We start from the raw sequence: 19,864 nt of genomic DNA, 5'->3' as shown, positions 1-19,864 counted from the left end.
AAAGGCAGTTTTATTAGCTTTTGCTTGCTGATTTTATAACTGTAGGTTTGATTTTGTCTTACTTTGAGACCTTCAAAACGTCCAACAAGCTCGTGTTTTAACAATTAAAAAACAGTCTATAACTTCTTACTTAATATTGGTTACATATCCTGTTAAAAGTGCCTGTTTTTTGGCATGTGTATATGTGTAATATGTTGTGTATATATAGTGTTGGACATTATTGGACAATGCTGATTTTGTCCTGCAGCTGGCATCAGTGGAGCGGGAAAAGCAGCGCTGGGAGAAGGAGAAGAGCCAGCTGAAGGCCAGCATCGAGGAGAACAAGGAAAGGATGTTGAAGCTGGAGAGCTACTGGATCGAGGCGCAGACGCTCTGCCACACCGTCAATGAACACCTGAAGGAGGCCCAGGCCCAGTACCAGGCTCTGGAGAAGAAGTACAACAAAGCCAAGAAGCTCATCAAAGACTTCCAGCAGAAGTGAGTGAACTCTGGTTAAACTGATCACATTGGACCTCTCACTGTGTTTATTTTTCTCGGTAATGAAATCTCAGTTACATTAAGCATTGGACCAATGACAGTGTTTTGGGTTCAACTGCTAATACAGTTTGAAAATGTAAGTCTGCTGGACACCGGCAGCAACTTAGGTTACTATAACTAATCATGCACTTTCTAATTAGGGTCATTTATCTGAGCTTACAACATTAGTCCAACTGAAAGAATGCTGAATGTACACAATTTAAAAAAAAATCATTGTAATTTATAGTCACATCTATGAGGTAACTTCAGTGAGGCTATTTATAGTCTTTTATATGATTATATAAATTATATATGATATTATATGATTATATATGATCTTGCAGGTATTTATGATGTCACATACTGGCAATCCCAGGTTCGGTTCACTATTTTCACTCAGTTTCAGATTTTAATGTGCTAATGTGTGCTAGCAGTTAATCAGAAATGATTTATGGAAGCTAGTGCATTGGGAAAACTAAAAACTGAACATCCGAGTGATTAAAAATGGGAAGGAGACAAGAATGTCCTAACAAAGTTTCATAGTTTCAAATTCTATGAATATTGCATATTATGTAAGAAAAAAACATTGATTACTTCTTGAGGGACTGAAATCAGGGCAAAAAAAAAGACTTATGTGCGATAAATTTTGTCTAGTTAGCCATACTTCATACAAAATCAGTCTGTTTCCATATGTTACTGTAGCATAACTGAGTCAGAAACCTCTGCCTAGGTGCTTTCATTAAATGTACTCTTCTCAGCTTGCCGAGAGAAGCAACAGCTAAGAAGGAAACCTCACATTTATTATAACACTTCAACTCTTTCAAATGAGTACTTTAGCATTAATCCTACAAACATATGTTTTAATTAAAAAAAAACTTGGATGAATTCCTTTGTTTTTCCTTTTACAGCTACCCTCACTTCTCTCAGTGAACCTGAAAAACAATATCTACCTCATTTCCATCTGTGAGCTGGACCAACTATGTTTCTTTTAAGCCTTATCCCAGTTCAACAGTAAGAACTGTGTTTCCATTTTAATGCAGTGCAGCACTCCCTCCTTTTCTGTGCACTGATTTCAGAACCTCTCCTGCTCAGCTTCAGTGTGACTGGATATAATTGGCTGTGCCCCTGCAGGCCAAATGGAAGCAAAGCGGTGAAACAAACTCTCCATGCTGATCTGTACCTTCGGCCTGGGCTGCAGAGGAGAGAGACTGTGTGCCTTTCATTATGCAAACGTCCTCGCGTGCTCTTTCCTCCTTTGACCTGGAAATTGTTTCTGTCTCCCATCACGGAGGTCTTCAGATCCCCTTAAATGCACCTTTAAGGAGAGAGCATCCATCTGGAGGGGCTTAAAGTGAAAAAACACAGGTGTATCCTTCCTTGTGTCTCTCCCTCACATCCTCAGTGGGAGGACTTAAGATGTGATGAAGAAATGAGACAGGAAAGCAAATAGAGGGGGGTAAAGTAGAGGTAAAAGGGAAAAAAAAGATGTGTGTGTTAACCGGGAACAGCGTGATCGGGGTAAAATGAGTCATTCTGGCATCCTCAAACAGCCTCAACTCCCTTATTACCACAGCTGAGCGAGAGGCAAGGCACTATCACACATGATGAAATGTGCACATGCACATATTATAGCTGTATCTTGTTTCCTGTGTTAACACACATCTCCTCTCCCCCGCCTCCTGTTCCTCCAGAGAGGTGGAGTTCATCCAGAAGGAGGATGCAGAGAGGAGGCGGCTGGAGGAGGCTGAGAAAGCTCACCTGGCTGAGATCCAGGGACTGCAAGTCAGGGTAAGCTATCTTCTTTTTTTTTTCTATCCACTTTTCATTTTTGCCATAACTGAATAGCTTCCTGCCTTGTAGCTGTTCAGAGTGGGCTTGTAAAATTAAGCTATTTGCCCTTAAATAACATTGAAAATATGCTAATGAGTGACACAGTCTGGCTTTGTGTGAAATTACATTCAAAGCCAATAATCAGCATGGACATAAAGATCTTTAGGAGCACCCCCCTGTGCTTTTTCTGCCACTTGGTGTTTCTTGTAATGTGCTCAGGCCCAGTGGTCACACTTTCTCACATGTCGTACTGCCTCTGCCGCCTCTTGTTTGCCGTTTCACTCTTTTCAATAAAAAGGAAGTGCTACACAAAGATAATCGTGCTGGTGTGAGGTTTAATCATCAACCTTTAGGCCTTTCTTCACAGCTGAATTGTCAATCAAGCCTTTATTTTTTGCATTCGACACTCATTCCTTTACTGGATTTCAAAGGGTAAATAGTCGAGGGTGGCACAGGTAAGAGTTTTGGAAAACAGTAGACTCTTTATACTCTGATACTCCCTCCGTACAACAACACACAGAGTCTCTGTTTAACTACACTGACATACTGGAACAATTGTACTATATGTTCAGATATTTGTACACACTTGGCCAACCCCTGAAACTGATTTCTAGGTCTGTGCTCCTTTGTTCAGCCCCTCATTCATCAAGGATATGAAACAAGCTATTTTAGGTCCACTACCTAAGCCAACTTTCTTCTGATTGGCTGTCCCTTGTAAACAAAAGGTTTGAGCAGCAGAGAGGTGGGGAGGCTTCTGTGTTTACAGCCAGAGCTGTCACTGCATTCCCTTCCCAATTCATGACTCAGGATTGTTTACGGGAAAACCCACTCGATTTGGATTTCCAACGCCGACTATACAATTGAAGATGGTGACAGTCCACATAAACACTGGTAAAACTGTAAAACCTTTCTTTTGTACACTGTTGTGGGCTGCAGTGGCTTATTCCTAGCTAGCTTTCTAAGGAGGAAATCTCCTTTTTCCTTGCTTTTTGTCGCCACTGTGGTATTACTGTGGAACGTGATTAACTCAGGAATTAGCTCCCTCTGAGCTCCAACATCTTCTGAGGTGCCAGAGCTGACCATATTAAGGATGTCCACCCTCAGTGACATCATACAGAACCGAGTCTAGTAAAACCTGCCTGAAACTGAGAGTTTGGAGTAATTTGAAACCTGAGCTTGTAGCTCATAGGGATTACATGCACAGATGCTGACCTCTTCATTTTAAACTTTTGTCATGTTTAATTTAATTGTAACAGTAAATATATGAAAATAAGAAAAAGAATTACAGGTCCACTTTTTTCAGATCAAGTATAAATGTGTTTTCTGATCATCTCAGCATGTCACCAATTGTTCCAGCGCTTTAAAGCAGCTGTTTGACAGGTATATGCCTACAGGTGATTAACATCAACCGGTTGGCCCCTCTCTACAGATTGCAACCTTAGAGTCGGAGCTAATGCAGCTGATGAAGCAGAACGGTATCCAGGTCAACAACAACAACAGCAGCAGTTCTGAGAGGCTCAGCGCTCAACAGCACAGCCCGAGCCGAGCTGCAACACAAGCCAGAGGTCTGTTTATGTGGGAACTGCCCATTATGGAAAAAGTATAATATCTCTATATGTTGTTGTTCTGCTTTTTGTTTGTTTGTTTTTCTTACCAAGAAGCTCAATGTCATTCACATCTGTAAGAATTTTATTGGAATTTAAAGGTGAACCAAGCAGCTAGCTAACTTAGCTTAGCAGTGGTTTTAATTTATCTTTTGATTAAAACTTTATTTAGTTTTAATCATAATTTACGCATCTAAATTCTTTTCGTTTTAGTCTTTTAAATATCACGAGATTATGATGAGAGATTCTCAACACAGTTTAGCATTTCCGTTTCCTTTACATTAATTGCAAAATGTGTCCGTCTGTCTGCTCTTCTCTTCCTCACAAGTGTTAAAAATGTGTCCCATTTTCATGTGAAACAGGGAGCATGGGTCCTAGTTGTAGCATAAAAACCAAAAACACAACTTAATAAATTCTGATTGGATCTTGTCTCTCCAGACTATTTCCATCTTGTTTTTGTCCCTGTGCATTAATTTTATTTAGTTATTGTCAAAAACTATGATGAAAATCACTGGTCAGTGAAATTAATACTGCTTAGCAGGTGTGGGAGTAGTGGGAGTAAAACCAGAGCTGCTACCAGTCCCTCTAAAGCTCACTAATGAATATGTCATATATTGGTTTGTTTTGTATGAATCAGTAAAAAACTGATAAATTAAAAAAGAAAAGCAATCATGGTGATTATTTGCCTTCTTTATTTACACTTCATTGATTGAACAAAGATCTTAAAATGCTGGTTAGCACATTTCACTAGCTCTGGCTAGCCGTCGCTCTCTTAGCTTTTGTGCTAAGTTAGCTTGTTTAATGAATCTTGCAGTTTAATGATGATTTTGCTTTTAAAGTACATTAAAAAACATTGCATTATCCAGTTTTTTACTGTTAACTCACACACTCCATTGTAGATAATATAGAAATATCCATTTCATTTTAAAAATCCTCACACTTGAACCTCTGACTCCAGTTTCACTCTGAACTACTGCAAATAAAAACAAACAACTAATCAGTCCTGAGCCCATCTGTCAGGGTTTCTGTCAGGCTTTGTTCTCCTCAAGTCTTTTTAAGCTCCGCTGGCTTCATTTCAGTGGCTGTAACCGTCAGAACAGTAGAAGAAGCACCATATCTGGTGCAGTTCAGCGGATAGCAGAGTGATTGCATCAGCAGTGAGATGAATGATGCAGCCCATGTATGCTACAGTGGGGCAAAAAAGTATTTAGTCAGCCACCGATTGTGCAAGTTCCCCCACTTAAAATGATGACAGAGGTCAGTAATTTGCACCAGAGGTACACTTCTGTAAGAAGCTTTTCTGTCCCCCACTCGTTACCTGTATGAATGGCACCTGTTTGAACTCATCATCTGTATAAAAGACACCTGTCCACAGCCTCAAACAGTCAGACTCCAAACTCCGCCATGGCCAAGACCAAAGAGCTTTCGAAGGACACCAGGAAAAGTATTGTAGACCTGCACCAGACTGGGAAGAGTGAATCTACAATAGGCAAGCAGCTTGGTGTGAAAAAATCAACTGTGGGAGCAATCATCAGAAAATGGAAGACATACAAGACCACTGATAATCTCCCTCGATCTGGGGCTCCACGCAAGATCTCATCCCGTGGGGTCAAAATGATCATGAGAACGGTGAGCAAAGATCCCAGAACCACACGGGGGGACCTGGTGAATGACCTGCAGAGAGCTGGGACCAAAGTAACAAAGGTCACCATCAGTAACACACTACAACGGCAGGGAATCAAATCCCGCAGTGCCAGACGTGTTCCGCTGCTGAAGCCAGTGCATGTCCAGGCCCGTCTGAAGTTTGCCAGAGAGCACATGGATGATACAGCAGAGGATTGGGAGAATGTCATGTGGTCAGATGAAACCAAAGTAGAACTTTTTGGTATAAACTCAACTCGTCGTGTTTGGAGGAAGAAGAATACTGAGTTGCATCCCAAGAACACCATACCTACTGTGAAGCATGGGGGTGGAAACATCATGCTATGGGGCTGTTTTTCTGCCAAGGGGACAGGACGACTGATCCGTGTTAAGGACAGAATGAATGGGGCCATGTATCGTGAGATTTTGAGCCAAAACCTCCTTCCATCAGTGAGAACTTTGAAGATGAAACGAGGCTGGGTCTTCCAACATGACAATGATCCAAAACACACCGCCTGGGCAACAAAGGAGTGGCTCCGTAAGAAGCATTTGAAAGTCCTGGAGTGGCCTAGCCAGTCTCCAGACCTCAACCCCATAGAAAATCTGTGGCGGGAGTTGAAAGTCCGTGTTGCTCGGCGACAGCCCCAAAACATCACTGCTCTCGAGAAGATCTGCATGGAGGAATGGGCCAAAATACCAGCTACTGTGTGTGCAAACCTGGTAAAGACCTATAGTAAACGTTTGACCTCTGTTATTGCCAACAAAGGTTATGTTACAAAGTATTGAGTTGTATTTTTGTTATTGACCAAATACTTATTTTCCACCCTGATTTACGAATAAATTCTTTACAAATCCTACCATGTGGATTCATGGATTTTTTTTTCACATTCTGTCTCTCACAGTTAAAGTGTACCTCTGGTGCAAATTACTGACCTCTGTCATCATTTTAAGTGGGGGAACTTGCACAATCGGTGGCTGACTAAATACTTTTTTGCCCCACTGTATATTAAAACAAGAGGGGCCAAGGGATACGGCTTGAACGGGATATAAAGGAGAGAGCACACGTGGGAGGAGAATACAGGGTCTGCTGAAATTATCTTTTTGAAATTTAAGTGATTCAGTCTTTGTTTCATCTGACAGCATCTCCATGCGCACTCAGGGAATGAGGAGAACGATGATAATTGTCTGCCTAATTAGAAGTGTCGCTCATGGGGGAAGTTTGGACGTTTTAACTGAGTTGATGGTTTTTTTTAATAGGTGTGTTTAATGTGGGTGTCGACACGGGGTCAGGGAAAATTAAGAAGTTTAAAAAAAGTAAAATTTAAAAAACAAACATCACGGATGGACAGATGTCATCATGAAGGGATGTGCTCAGGTATACCAAAAGCTGTTTTTGCTCACCATTTCTTGTGTGTGTGGGTGTGACTCTAGACACGAAGGAGGGCTCTCCCCACTCACCCAGCAAAATAAAGGGCTACGGAGGAGTTCCCAGAGACAGCATCTGCTCCACAGACGAGGTTTGTATTAACATGTTTCCTTTACTCAGTGAAACCTTAACACAGTTACACGATTTCTTATTTAACAACTGTTGAAACATGAAACAGACGTGATGCAGACAGATGTGACTTTTAATCAAACGAGCTCCATTATTCTCATTAGCGTACTCTTACATTTAATATGTCTCAGATTTCACCACAGGGTGTTTGGTATGTGCGTGTTTGTGGGCCTTTAACCCCTGTCCATTCCACTTTATTCCTTCTAATGGATTAATTGCCGCTTGTTGCTCTGCCACTTTAATTGAGTGTGTGGTTCTGTCACAGCTTATTGTCTCTCCCAGTGTGATAATAACAGCTACAGTCTTTTTTTTCTGGATGAAAGGCTCGGGTTTGGCTAATGCTGTCACTTAACTCAGCAAGTTCAGATTAGATAAACAACTCGAGAACTGGATCAGAATTGGCAGGAACACAGAAGCTAAGGCACTGTGGCGCTTCCTGGGGAAAAGAGGGCAAGGAATTAGAAATGGTGAAAGTATGTCAAGTGACTTCTGTCAGATTAGTGCGCAGCTCTGGCTGCTCAGATCTCTTATTCTTTGATTGCACTTAATTTCCTCTTCGTTCTGTGGGAGTTCTTTGGAGGTTTTGCTTGTCTTTTCTTTCGCTCTCTCCTTAGTTACATTTTTCACATTTTTATGGTCTCTTAAATTAACTTGATGTTTCTTCTTCTCTCTGCTGTTAGATCTCTGAAGGTCGTGGAAGTCAATCCCACAGCCACTCTGGTCCGTTTCGTAGTGTGGCCTCTTGCGATGGAGGAGTTCCAGCACTTAGGGTCCAGGCCAGTCCAGAGGGCTCCCCCAGAAAAACACTCCACGGTTAGCACTCCTGGATCCATGCAGAACTCTTTTAAGCTCATCATTTGATGTAGGAGTAATGTCAGTATGGGGCGTTTCTTATCACAGGTTCTCAGTCTCCGAGCCCCTCTCAGAGTTTGGAGGAGCAGAGACCAGCTCTGGACCCTGGGTAAGACAGCAGATGATGCAATGACATGTTAACTTTTTGAGTGAATTGATGCATCGTACGTTGTCCAGAGAAATGTCGTCAAATGAAGTTGATAAATGAAGTTGTTAATCAAACACAAGGATCACGTATAAAAGAGCAGTGCTGTGTACACTCACTGGGCACCTTATTAGGTACAGCTTACTCGTACTGGGCTGGATGCCCTTTTGGTAAGGTGCTAAAATGTTATGTTCAAGAAACCAGTTAGAAGTGATCTGAGCTTTGTGACATGGTGTCTTATCCTGCTGGAAGCAGCCATCAGTAGATGGGTAAACTGTGGTTATAAAAGGATGGACATGGTCAACAACAATACTCGAGTAGGCTGTGGCATTTAAGTGATGCTCAGTTGATGCTAAGGAATCCAAAATATATAAAGAAAATTCCCACACACCATTACGCCACCTGCAGCCTCAATAACTGGTAGAAAGCAGGATGCATCTATGCTTTTTTGCCAAATTCTGAACCCAACATTCAAATGTTGCAGCAGATCATCATTAGTTTCCTGTTCTTAGTTGACAAAAGTGGTACCCAGTGTGGTCTCCTGATGCTGTAAGCTCTAGAGATGCTATTCCAGGAACATCCAAGTTTCTGAAACTCCAGACTACCTGCAGCCACAGCCTACTCTGATGCTCAGTTTGGCTTCAGCAGATTTTCTTGCCATGCCTAAATACACTGAGTTGCTGCCACGTGATTGGCTGAATACACATTTGTCTTAACAAGCTGTTGAACAGGTGTACCTAAATGAACCAGATAAACATTTACAAACATGCTGAGCAATGAACACACATGAGCAGATAAAACATGCTGTATTTATTTACAGCTTTTATCGTCTGCAGTTTTAATCAGAATCAGAAATTCTTTATTAATCATGAAAGAAATTATAGGTTACAGCAGGCAGCACGCTAATGGCACGTGCGCATTTACAAAGGAACCCTCTGACCGAACTTTACACAAACATCACATTGGGAAGACATGTCAGAGAGGTAGGCTGATAGGAAAAAAACAACGAAAATACAAAACATGAGGTGAGAGGAGGAGAAAAAAAACTCAGACTGAGCTCCTACTGGGAGAACAGTTTGAGAACAGAAAAAAAACACCCCAGCACAAAAAGCACATGACTGTCAATACACCATAGAAACACAAGACAAGCAACTGGGGTGGGTAAGGGTAAGAGAGAGCCGGTGTAGACAGCACATCCGGTCCTGCAGCGTCTGTACTGGTCCAGTCAACCCGCCATCTACCCCGGAGAGGACAAGCATCGAAGGCGTTTGGAAATGGAGGGGGATGAGTGTGTATCAGTGTATGTGTGTGTGTGTGTGTCCTGAGTTTAGCTGAGAGAGTGTCCTTCGCCCTGCCAGGCTAAGTAAACAGTCTGTTCTCAGAGTGAAAATTTGTTTTGTTCAGCTCCAGCCTTGAGACCACAGCTGGCGCCTATATGGTAGCCGGATGAAATGATTGTAGCATTCCTTTAGTTCGAACAACTGCATGTCAATTTTACAGCCGCTCTAACAGTCCAACACTGGTCTCTCAATCTCCCGTTGGAGAGCCGCGAGTTTCTCCATGATGTTATCCAATTTTCGCTCATAGGTCTTAGTCTGAGTTTTCACTGCAGCCTCAAGCTTCAAGATCTTATCCGTGCAGCGTTCAATGAGCCTGTTTCGAGAAGTCACAAGTCGTCCCATCGCTTCAATCACAGCGGGCAGCCTTGTGGGGTTTTGAAGAGCCGATTCTGCTTTCTTTAATCTTCGATAAACCAGGGCCAAGCCAGCTCCGATCAGCAAGAACCCTGTTATCATGGTTCCGAAAAGGTAGATGTCTTCAATGTCCTCGATCGACAGCCGCGCCAGGCACAGGACCCTCCAGTTATTCCACTCGTCCATCGTGTATCCGGCAGGGAACGTCCCTCCAGGACACTCAGGCTCACCCGAGCCCAGGCTTCTCGTTGAGAAGAGGGTGTCAGTTGCATTCAGGGACCAGTTGATCAAATCCATAATTCCCCTTTTAGGTTTTAGAGAACAGACTGTGAGAGTGTTCCAGGGCAAGAGTAGAAAAGTAGACGAGACTAGACAAGGACACGAGAAGCCAAGCAGGGAAGATAAGGGAAAGGGGGAGGAGAAAAGTGCGACCGCCTTCGTCAGGAGCCAAGAGAGACAATTTAACAACTGATCTTTTATGGAAGTCATTTTGTATGAATAATTACTAAAGGTTCATAGTTAACAAAGCACATGAACAAAAAAATTGCATCACATATGTTACTCAACTCCACTCCACCTCCTCACAGGAAAACCAAAGTGAAGGACAAAGATCCCAGAGCTTCACCTGGAAACAGGTATTACTGTTTGCATTTTCCTTGTCTCCCTCCATCTAATAAACACGAGGATTTAAAATGTTTACTTCACGATGGCTGATTTCGGAACTCCCTGCACCTCTTTCTGTCTCTCAGCTCCACAGAGCCGTCAGCAGAGAACAGTCCAGAGTACCTCAAGGCCAAGGTGTGTGAGGTTTGGTCATTGGTACCTTGGTAAATAGTGATTCTCTCTGAATAATAGTCTGCTTTGCCCTTTGTGGTGCACAATTATACATGCACTTAAAAAAGTCTTCTTGGCATCCGTGCAGTTTTTAACAAGTTCTGCATTTTCACTGCAGGTTACTGTTCACTTTGTAGCTTTAATGTACTGTGTAGTTTCTGTTGAACAGACTGCACTCACATGGCCACACTTCTTCTCCTATTCACATTATGTGGTATTGTATTCCTTTATGTTTAATAATAATGCTTCAAACAATTGAAATGGAAATAATTTTGTACCCCAAGATGTAATTTGGGGCTTATATAAAAGGAAATTACCTTGCCAAAGCCATAGAAATCCATAATTTGCTTTATAATTGCCCAATTAATTGTGTAACAGTCGATGAAACTCAGTAAAAAAAAAACATAATGATTTAGCAAACATATGATCTGATTTTAGGTGTTAATTTAACTTTAGCAGAAAAATCTGATCACAGTGTGAATGAGTTCATTTTCTAATGTGTATAAAATCAGTTAAACCTCATCCTGATACAATAAGATTAAAGTTGTAGGAACTTACGTGAAAACTGGCTAATCCTGTGTAATATCAGATGGGGTTACCATAGGATTAAAAAGGAGATTATTTTTGATCCTGCACCAGTTCAGTCCTCTCTCACTCCCAAGACACCCTCAGCTTAAGAAGAGTGCACATGAGAAGATAAATCTTATCAGAACTTCTTCTTAATTATGTTTTTATGGAGCTTTTAGGTAAGGAGTCCTCCCAGAAAGCTGACAGTCTAAGCCTGAGATTAGTCTCACTTTGACCTCAGATGGTACTGAGACTAAAAGGACTGAGTTAAGCTACTGTATGTTATTGAGCGTAAGAAATAGCTCTACACTCTTAGCCATATATCACCGAAACTATAAACCTGTGTATTTCAGGCGAAAAAAGGAACGTTCAGTAGCTCAAATAAAGTTTCTCTGCAGGGCAGTGTTGTGTCCACGTAAATTCCAGCCAAATTTATAGTTTGCATACTATTCAAGCATCTTTAAAAAAATTACAGATATGCACACACTCCTTCTTGGAGCTTGTCAAACACCTAAAACATAATTTTTTTTAAAAACAGGGCGATGAAGCACATCAGTTACATTCTGGGAGAAAAAAACCTCCATTTTCTTGATTCATTCACTCCCCGTCCGCTCTCTCAGGTTAAAAAAATCATTCTTAAATACATTTGTAACATCTACATCGTGTTGGGCTTCACATAACGCTGCACAGAAACATCAATAACAGAGAAGCGTTCCAACTAATCGGCTAAATTCAGCCGCAGAGCCAGTTGGCTCGCCACAAGTCTTACGAACGTGTTGTTGATTTCTTAGGCACCCACTTTGTGCGATGATCTGAGTGCCAGCAGCAGCAGCTCAGTAGAGATCAGCGGTCTGCTCAGTGAAGCCAAGATGTCAGGACGCTCACACACGCTGGTGCTGTCCTCAGATGAGGTACTAAATGTTCCCGAAACTTCTTCGTGGATGTTCAATATGGAAACACAAACCATAAATACAAGCTTATTTATCTTCGCTGGTTCAAATCAGCCCATGCATAAAGTGTGTAATCTTATAGAAAACATCCAGAAAGTTTTTCTTTTTTTTTCTTTACATTATTGCACGAAAGCTTATCTTGTTTTTACTGCAGAAAAGCACTTTTTTTTTATTTGCCAGGCTACCACAGAGGTAGCTTTTTCATTTCTGTTCTGTTAACTACCCAATCATTTTCTGTTGTTTTCTATGCTGCAACATTCAGAGTCTGGATATGATAGATGATGAGGTGAGACTGAGGTTCTTTTAATGCATGCGTGTCTCTGTGTCTGTTGAGCTGTGTGTAAACCATTTGTCTGTGTCTCACTGCTACACATCTTTGGTGAGGAACGATCTTTTTTCTCTTCATGGCCCCCAGAATTTCAGTATTTCTACGTGCTGAATGTAGGCATCGGTGGAATTTTTGATGTTGTTGACTGGGTTTGAGCCCATTATTCATCCAAATTAAGCACTAAAGATGGAGCTGATAGGTTTTTTATCGTATGTGCTTCTTTTCCTTGTCATGTATGTTCAGATGCTAGACGAGGGGCAGTTTTCAAAGCAGTACCAGTGGCAGAACCGCAGCATTACCGAATGGACTTCACAGCAAGTGGCCCACTGGCTTATGGGCCTAAACTTAGAACACCATATTCCAGAATTCACTGCCAAAAATATAGATGGAGTGCAGCTGCTTCAGCTGAATAGTGCTGAGCTCAAGGTAACAGAAACCTTTTTGTTATTAAATGCATCTTAATTAGATTTCGAATACAGATCACATCACAATGACCCAGTCAAAGTCCTCAAAGATAACAACGTAATTAAAAGGCTATGCCAGGACCTTAAGAGGGCTGTTTATAAATGAAACCTCCATAAAGAGTAGATAATGAATTCCTTCACAATTATGTGAGAGACTGATACATGTTTTCAGAAAACTATGACTTCATTGCTGCTAAAAGTAGTTCCAAGGGTATAGGCCTAACAATAAAGTGTTTTTATGAGATGAGCATAACTGGTCTGGCAAAAGAAATATAAAGGATAAAAAAAAAATAAAGCGAAATAATTATACTTATGAGATAAATATAAAACAATTTTTGCTAATTTGTTTCAGGCTCTTGGGGTCACTTCTTCCCAGGATCGAACACTGATCAAGAAGAAGATCAAAGACCTCAAAGTTATGATGGAAAAGGCCAAGAGGAACCAAGAAAAGATGGAGAAACAACGCGAAAAGCTGCGGAAGAGAGAGCTGGAGCAGCAGCAGAAAGATGCACGTAAAGAAAGTGCGGCGGAGTGAAACGAGCCCCCAGATTACCTCCCGCTTTACTGTAGCACCACATCAAGTAGCATCTCGCAGAACAGAACGTCAGCAGGCCCCACAAACAAAACCCGAGGGACGCCCGCTCAGTAGTTCAGTAGTTCTGAAAGGTGGAGCTCCACACCCAGCTGCCAGTTGTTGTTGAGTGACCTTTTCACCAACCAAACGAAACCAAAAGGATCAGTTGGATAACAGAATGGTGCCCTTCATTTGCTTCATTTTACACCCATCCTGTGTTTTTAGCCAGAATTTATGGATTCTGTTTTGCTGTTTATAGCTGTAAATTGGTTTTATTTATTCATATCCAGAGTGCGCCTGTGAAAAGTTTATCTCTGTAACCTACCACATCATCTCCAGAGACTTCTCTTACCCATCATAGCACCTTTAGACATAGACATGTACAGTGATAAATAAGGATGTAGATGATGTGCCATTTCAATAGACTTATGTATATCCTGCTCAAATCTAAAGATCAGCGGAATCTCTTTATGGCTTTTACGAAGCACATACAGTTCAGGTCTTTGTGTTGGATTACATGAGGCAGTGTTCATCTCCCACCACCAGGTGTCCCCATGCTGCTTACTTTCACTACTGAATAAGGCAACACTGGAACTTCCCTAAAGGAATTGAACTGGAAATTAAAGATTCGCTGGGAGAAACGAGCGCTTTGATTTCTTGTAAGAACACTGGAAGTGCAACCACTGTAAATTTGACCTGCGTACTGGCTTACAGTGCCCCTTACCGTATACATGTACCATACTCAAGCCGTTTAAAGTATAAATGATGAAGACATACTAAACTGACTGGACTTGTTCTAATAGAGATTTCAGGTACTGTGTAATTATTACATTTGTAACTTACCTAACCCGAACCACAAAAAACAGAAAAGTTGATAAAAATGAAACTTCTTGCTTAAATGCATAATGTTGCTTTGACTCCCCCTTGTAACCTGCTTTTGACCTCTTTTTATATTCTCTCAGTAACAAAGTAATACCTGCCGCTGCCTTTAGAAATTTCAGCTTAGTAGAATTTTTCCAAACTCTGCCCTCTTCTGTGCAAGCGTCAGGACACATACGATAGACTAAACGACGTCCTCATTCGTGTCATTTTATTATCTCCGATGCTTTGTCATGCAGATTTCTCTGGAATGTCCTGAAAATAACATTTTGTAATGCTGCCATAAAGATGCTTTGTGCGACACCTAAAGTGCAGAAACTGTCCTTAAAGATGATCTCACCTAAAACTTTGATGTTACAGTGGAATTGAACTTTACAGCCGGAATATATTTTGGACTTTATTCTGAAATTGGTTCATCATTGTTGGAACGATTTATTTTAAGATTTCAAAGCTCAACGAGAGACATTTTGCCTGTGTTACTTCTTTATCATTCCCAGGAATTATTTTATAGGTTTACATTAAATGTAGAGACACCACAGCCACCATGAGAGATATGCAGGCAGCTGTGATGATATCTTTATCTTAATGACCCTGTCTGGTGTGCTGCTAACAGGCTGAGAAGAATAGATGGGGTATCAGTGCGGGTATACATGATAGTAGATTGTGTTATTATTTATTTATTTCTGTATTTAATGAAGCAGTGTACTATTGTTTATGATAACGAAATAAGAGGATTATTAACATTTAATAATTATTTATCCAGAATTGTATGATTACCTACTTTTGCCAAACGTGATCAGAAAGTGATTTCAATTCAAATGGCTGTTATCAAATGAAGGATTTAAAGGTCGATATTGCAACGAGAGAAAAAAGTCAGTAGTATAGTCCCATTGTGCTTGTGGTTTTCCTCTAATACCACCATAGTGCTGCTCCCGTGCTACTCTAATAAACTGCTCATGATGTATTCTCATGAAATGTTTTGTAACACTTGAATCCTTCTATTAATACCCCTCCACACACACCCTGACAAACCAGTCAGCAGACTCTTTTGTATGTATAGTTAAACACTGAAAGCAATATGCTGTAAGAGTCCTAAAGAAGCCTTGTTTTGTATTGTGTCAATGTGGGTGCGCTGTTTTCCAGAGGGCTGAGGATGCTTAAAGGTCAGACCTGAGCTAAATACGGGATTCCAAATCTTTTCTATGTGCTTGACCGATCTTGCCAGGCGTGATGAAACCATCGTATACATGGGACCTCAGTGCTCCCGGCGGGCAGAGACACAGATGAATCATGTCTGGAAGGTTTTTTCTTTTTTATGTATGTAGGGATAGCAAAAAGATATTTGCCACAAACTGCTAGCCATGCTTTCACTTTAAAAAAAAGCTGTGCTTATTCTCCTCCTCCTCCTTTTTTTGTCATTGCCTTGCTGTCACATTCTGAAAACTTTGAAAGGGCAGTTACCTGTCACACTGAATAAAATGTGCAGCCACTGTCCACAGTTTGCTTTTGTTTCTTCTTCTTTTTTCTTCTTCTGCATGTGTCCTATTCAGTCAGACACGCACATAAAAATATTAGAGTTGTTTTTTTTCTCTCAGGTTCATAAAGCTGATTATTTTTTACCACATCCACTGATAGAAGGGATACAATACAATGCCCTTCTGTCACTGGACACCCCCCAGCACACTAACTGGTCTAGAGTCAGCCAGCTTTAGCTTTCCCATCCCACCCTCTATGCTTTCTATTTATGTTCATCCTAATTTCTCTCCAGGACTATTTTCTCCCAGTGACGACGCACTGCTGTCACTTGTTGCCCCTCTTCATCTGCTTTATTTTTGTCTTCTTTCTCTATGCAACTCCTATGGCCGGGCTGATGGAGTTGTTGCAATGGTTGGTATGCTGGAATCCTTCATCGTCAACATTTGTGCGTTGCTTTCCAACATACTCCATGCTTTATGGACAATATTAGCGTCTAAGCCAGACGATTGGGCAGCGTTAGGGCCTTTGGACAGAGATTTCATGGAGGATTTGAGTCCCAGAAAACTGGCTGAAAAACAGCTGAAGCAACGGTTCCTGGAGGCCTTGCAGACCAACAACGCACAGGAAGTCCTTGAGATTTTACAAACCAGCAAACTAGACATTGACGTTGTGTTGGAGGTGGAAGATCCCAGCATGGTCCTCGCCTCGTACAAACAAGGTGCAGGAAAACTGTGTGTGTTTGTGAGTGTGTGTGTGTGTGTGCTGAGTATAAATGCAGATCGTGAGATTTCTCACACTTCTCCATTGTTGGTAAGCAGTCCGGTAAGTTGACCACTAGGTGGTGCAAAACTTCCATAGAACCATAGTACGTAGGATGGATTATTGCACACACTTTAATGCAATATATTGGATTGTGTGTGTGTAACTCAAACATTACAAAGCACTTAGATGAAACTGCTGTAATTATGAAGAATTAAAAGTACAAAAACTTTACTGTTGCTGAAAGTTACTTCCTCTCTTTTAGGATACTGGCTACCCGGCTACAAACTGGAAAAGTCCTGGGCCATGGGTATCCATGTATGTGTAATGTACAATGCTGTGGAGACAGCGCTGGTACTCCTTCAGAAAGGCGCAGCTGTCAATCAGATGCCCAATGGGAAGACGCCTCTGCACGTGGCCTGCGAGGTGTCCAATGGAGACTGTGTGCCCTTGCTTTTGGCTCACGGGGCAAAGGTCAACAGCCTGTCTCTGAGCGGGCACACACCGCTGCACTACTGCATTACCCGGGAGTCTGTAGAGTGTGCCAAGCAACTTATCCTCAAAGGTGAGAAGGCAAAGGTAGAAGCACAAATACAGTCACTGCAGAAACCACTAAAACAACAACCAAATGTTTTTTTCCCTCTCATGGAGGTGCAAAAGTCAACAAAGCAAGCCACAACAACGAAGAGGACACACCTCTACACACGGCAGCCAGATTCGGTGTTCCGGAGCTGGTGGCTCTCTATTTGGCTCATGGAGCATCTGTGAATGCAGTGAACTCTCTGCAGGAGACTCCTCTGGTGACTGCAGCCTTCTGGGCTTTTGACACTAAGGAGCAAACCTACAGCCAAGACCATCATCTAGTCTGTCGCCTCCTGCTGGACTATCAAGCTGGTAAGACGTTCTAGATAGGTTTCCTTGACTTTGACTTTAACCCCCCCCCCCTTTACTTCCACTGCAATGTTTCAGATTTGATTTCTGTTGCAGATCCCAACATTCAGGAGGCAGACCACAAAACAGCTCTTCACAAAGCTGCCTGGAACTGCGATCACGTCCTGATAAAGATGCTGCTGGAGGCTGGGGCAGATTCTCGAGCCATGGACATCAACGGCTGTTCTCCCATTCAGTATCTCCTTAAAGTGACGGAAGTCAGGCCTATGGCCATGCCAGACCTCTGCTTTCAGCTGCTGCTCAACTACAATGCAGCACGGATTTACCCACCACAGTTCCACAAGGTAGAGAAGATGATGATGTGGGTTTGTGCTGAAATGATCTGCGTTATACTATATGTTTAACCACAAAGTCTTTAATGTTTTGCACAGGTGTTCCAGAACTGCCATGACTACCCCAGAGTTGTAGAAATCTTGGTTAACTCCTATAGCAGTTTAAAACCCACAAGGAAGTGGAGAGCTGCTCTTCCTGATGACTGCTACAAGGTAGAGCTAATAAAGACTGTTTTCTTTAAATACAATACACACACACTGACTGAAATTAAAAAGGAAAAAACGTAATCCTGTGTAAGAAATCTAATTTATAATTTAAAAAATTGTAAAAACTGAAAAGAATGTTAAAAGATGAAATATTTATAGATGAACAAATTCAAAGCTATCTGATGCCTTTCAACTGTTAATTAGTGTATTGCCCCTTTAAATTCAGCTTACATTAGCTGAATATGACTGAGTGTGCCCTCTCATTGAAGTTAAACAAAAGCGTCTGTTTCTTTTTGTCTCCTCAGCGCCATAAAGACTTCTACGACTCCCTGTTTGCTGTTTGCACTGACGCTCCTCGCAGTCTGCTTCACCTCTCCAGATGTGCCATCAGAGCTGCCCTGGGCAGTTTCTGTGACAGAGGAGTAGCACAGCTGCCTCTGCCATTATCCATGAAGAAGTATTTATTACTAGAACCTGAGGGGATACTGTACTGATAGAGACTCTGGTGTTCTGATGTGCAGAATGAGGCCTAATGACCTGAATAGAAACATTTATTAAGTGCCTCTCCGCTAACTGTGGAAATGAAAAGTGGTGCAAGATGTAACATCATCATCATTAACATTTTATTTATTTAAACCTCAGAAAGCACAGAAAAAGAACAAAAAAAGGTATTTTTTGTGCTTGCAGGATGAGACATTTCTGTGTTTTAGTTAATAGCTGCTAACATTCCAGGACAGCTGGCGGGTCGGAGGGGAGATTTGTTAAAATAGCTTTAAGATGCTTCCAGATGTTAAATCCTCCTCATTGGTGTTTTTGTTGTATAGATGGCAATGGTGTGTCTAGTCTGAATCTTAAGGCATAGTGATATATGTAATACATATAAAGGCTTGATAGTGGAGCTAGGGCCTGCCCAAAAAATAACTTCCCTGTAATATATTGTGAGAAAATTCTTACCGAAATTTTGTTTCTTGTAAATAGTGAAAAATATATAAAGTAAGTTCTTTTTTTTCCAACCCAAACGACTCCTAGTGTTGCCTTCTCTCTGTTAGGTTGTTATTATGAGAACAAACTACCACATTCAGAATTTCTTGCATTCAAAAATAACAACCATTTGGTCTTTTCAAAGATAAGGACCAAATTATGGGGGCGTTAAAAGTTAAATGAGAGCTGTGGATTGACATTTTTGTCTGTATAAAGAGAAGGTGTCCAATTAGAAGGACAGAGCTTCGAACACTGCCTGTCGTGACACAGTGCACCCTGAAAACAAAAGCAGCTTCATGATTAATCAGTAGTGCAAATAACACAGCCAAGGTTTCTACAGCGTCTGAACCCACTGAAAGAGGTTATTAGTAGTTAATTTGCTCCATATCAATTTTTGAGGATATAAATGTAGAATATATTGAAAAAATGAAACTAAACGTGACGTCATGCGGGGAGAGATCGTTTTAGATATATTGCTATGTTGACACCTTTACTAGCCTGGTGAGTCTGAAATTAATTTTATTAAAAAGAAACAGTTTGATTATCAGCGTCTCGTTTCTGCCAACACCCAGAGGAGTCTGAGATAATGGGATCTATAGGTCATTTTTGTAATGACCCAATAAAAGACTAAAAATGAGATGTACGAAGCTCTAGATCACTTACATTAATGACTAAGGTGATGATAACAGAAAAGCAAAAAGTTTTAAAGCAGTGACAGCATCACTCCCTAACCCTTAAATGTTTAATCGACAAATGTGCAAATGTTTGCATTTACTTTATTCTTT

At 41.3% G+C, this 19,864-nt stretch overlaps 2 protein-coding genes across 9 annotated transcripts in view; both read left to right on the top strand.

Annotated features, from left to right (window-relative positions):
• Nucleotides 1–15,408, top strand: part of ppp1r9a (protein phosphatase 1, regulatory subunit 9A) — a 53,359-nt gene extending 37,951 nt beyond the window's left edge. For 7 of the 8 annotated variants that reach the window (XM_082520794.1, XM_082520796.1, XM_082520792.1 and 4 more), the window contains exons 9-20: nt 248–477; nt 2,208–2,304; nt 3,776–3,911; nt 7,023–7,108; nt 7,827–7,959; nt 8,047–8,107; nt 10,425–10,472; nt 10,587–10,635; nt 12,030–12,149; nt 12,451–12,474; nt 12,760–12,942; nt 13,333–15,408. In XM_082520794.1, coding sequence (XP_082376920.1) covers nt 248–477; nt 2,208–2,304; nt 3,776–3,911; nt 7,023–7,108; nt 7,827–7,959; nt 8,047–8,107; nt 10,425–10,472; nt 10,587–10,635; nt 12,030–12,149; nt 12,451–12,474; nt 12,760–12,942; nt 13,333–13,515 — 1,350 coding nt within the window. In that variant the 3' untranslated portion in view covers nt 13,516–15,408. The remainder of the gene's footprint in view (nt 1–247; nt 478–2,207; nt 2,305–3,775; nt 3,912–7,022; nt 7,109–7,826; nt 7,960–8,046; nt 8,108–10,424; nt 10,473–10,586; nt 10,636–12,029; nt 12,150–12,450; nt 12,475–12,759; nt 12,943–13,332) is intronic. The other variant, XM_082520798.1, reaches the window with a different exon arrangement.
• A 675-nt stretch (nt 15,409–16,083) lies between these two features.
• Nucleotides 16,084–19,083, top strand: asb4 (ankyrin repeat and SOCS box containing 4; the record flags this gene model as incomplete). Its single annotated transcript, XM_082522444.1, has 6 exons — nt 16,084–16,627; nt 16,934–17,233; nt 17,320–17,562; nt 17,656–17,903; nt 17,991–18,104; nt 18,404–19,083. 6 exons carry the CDS (start codon nt 16,084–16,086, stop codon nt 18,590–18,592), a joined length of 1,638 nt encoding a protein of 545 aa, XP_082378570.1. The 3' UTR covers nt 18,593–19,083.
• Nucleotides 19,084–19,864: the final 781 nt, after the last annotated feature.

This window comes from Aulonocara stuartgranti, assembly GCF_965226115.1.
Source record: "Aulonocara stuartgranti genome assembly, chromosome: 22".
Taxonomy (NCBI): domain Eukaryota; kingdom Metazoa; phylum Chordata; class Actinopteri; order Cichliformes; family Cichlidae; genus Aulonocara; species Aulonocara stuartgranti.
This window is presented reverse-complemented; position numbering and strand designations above follow the sequence as displayed.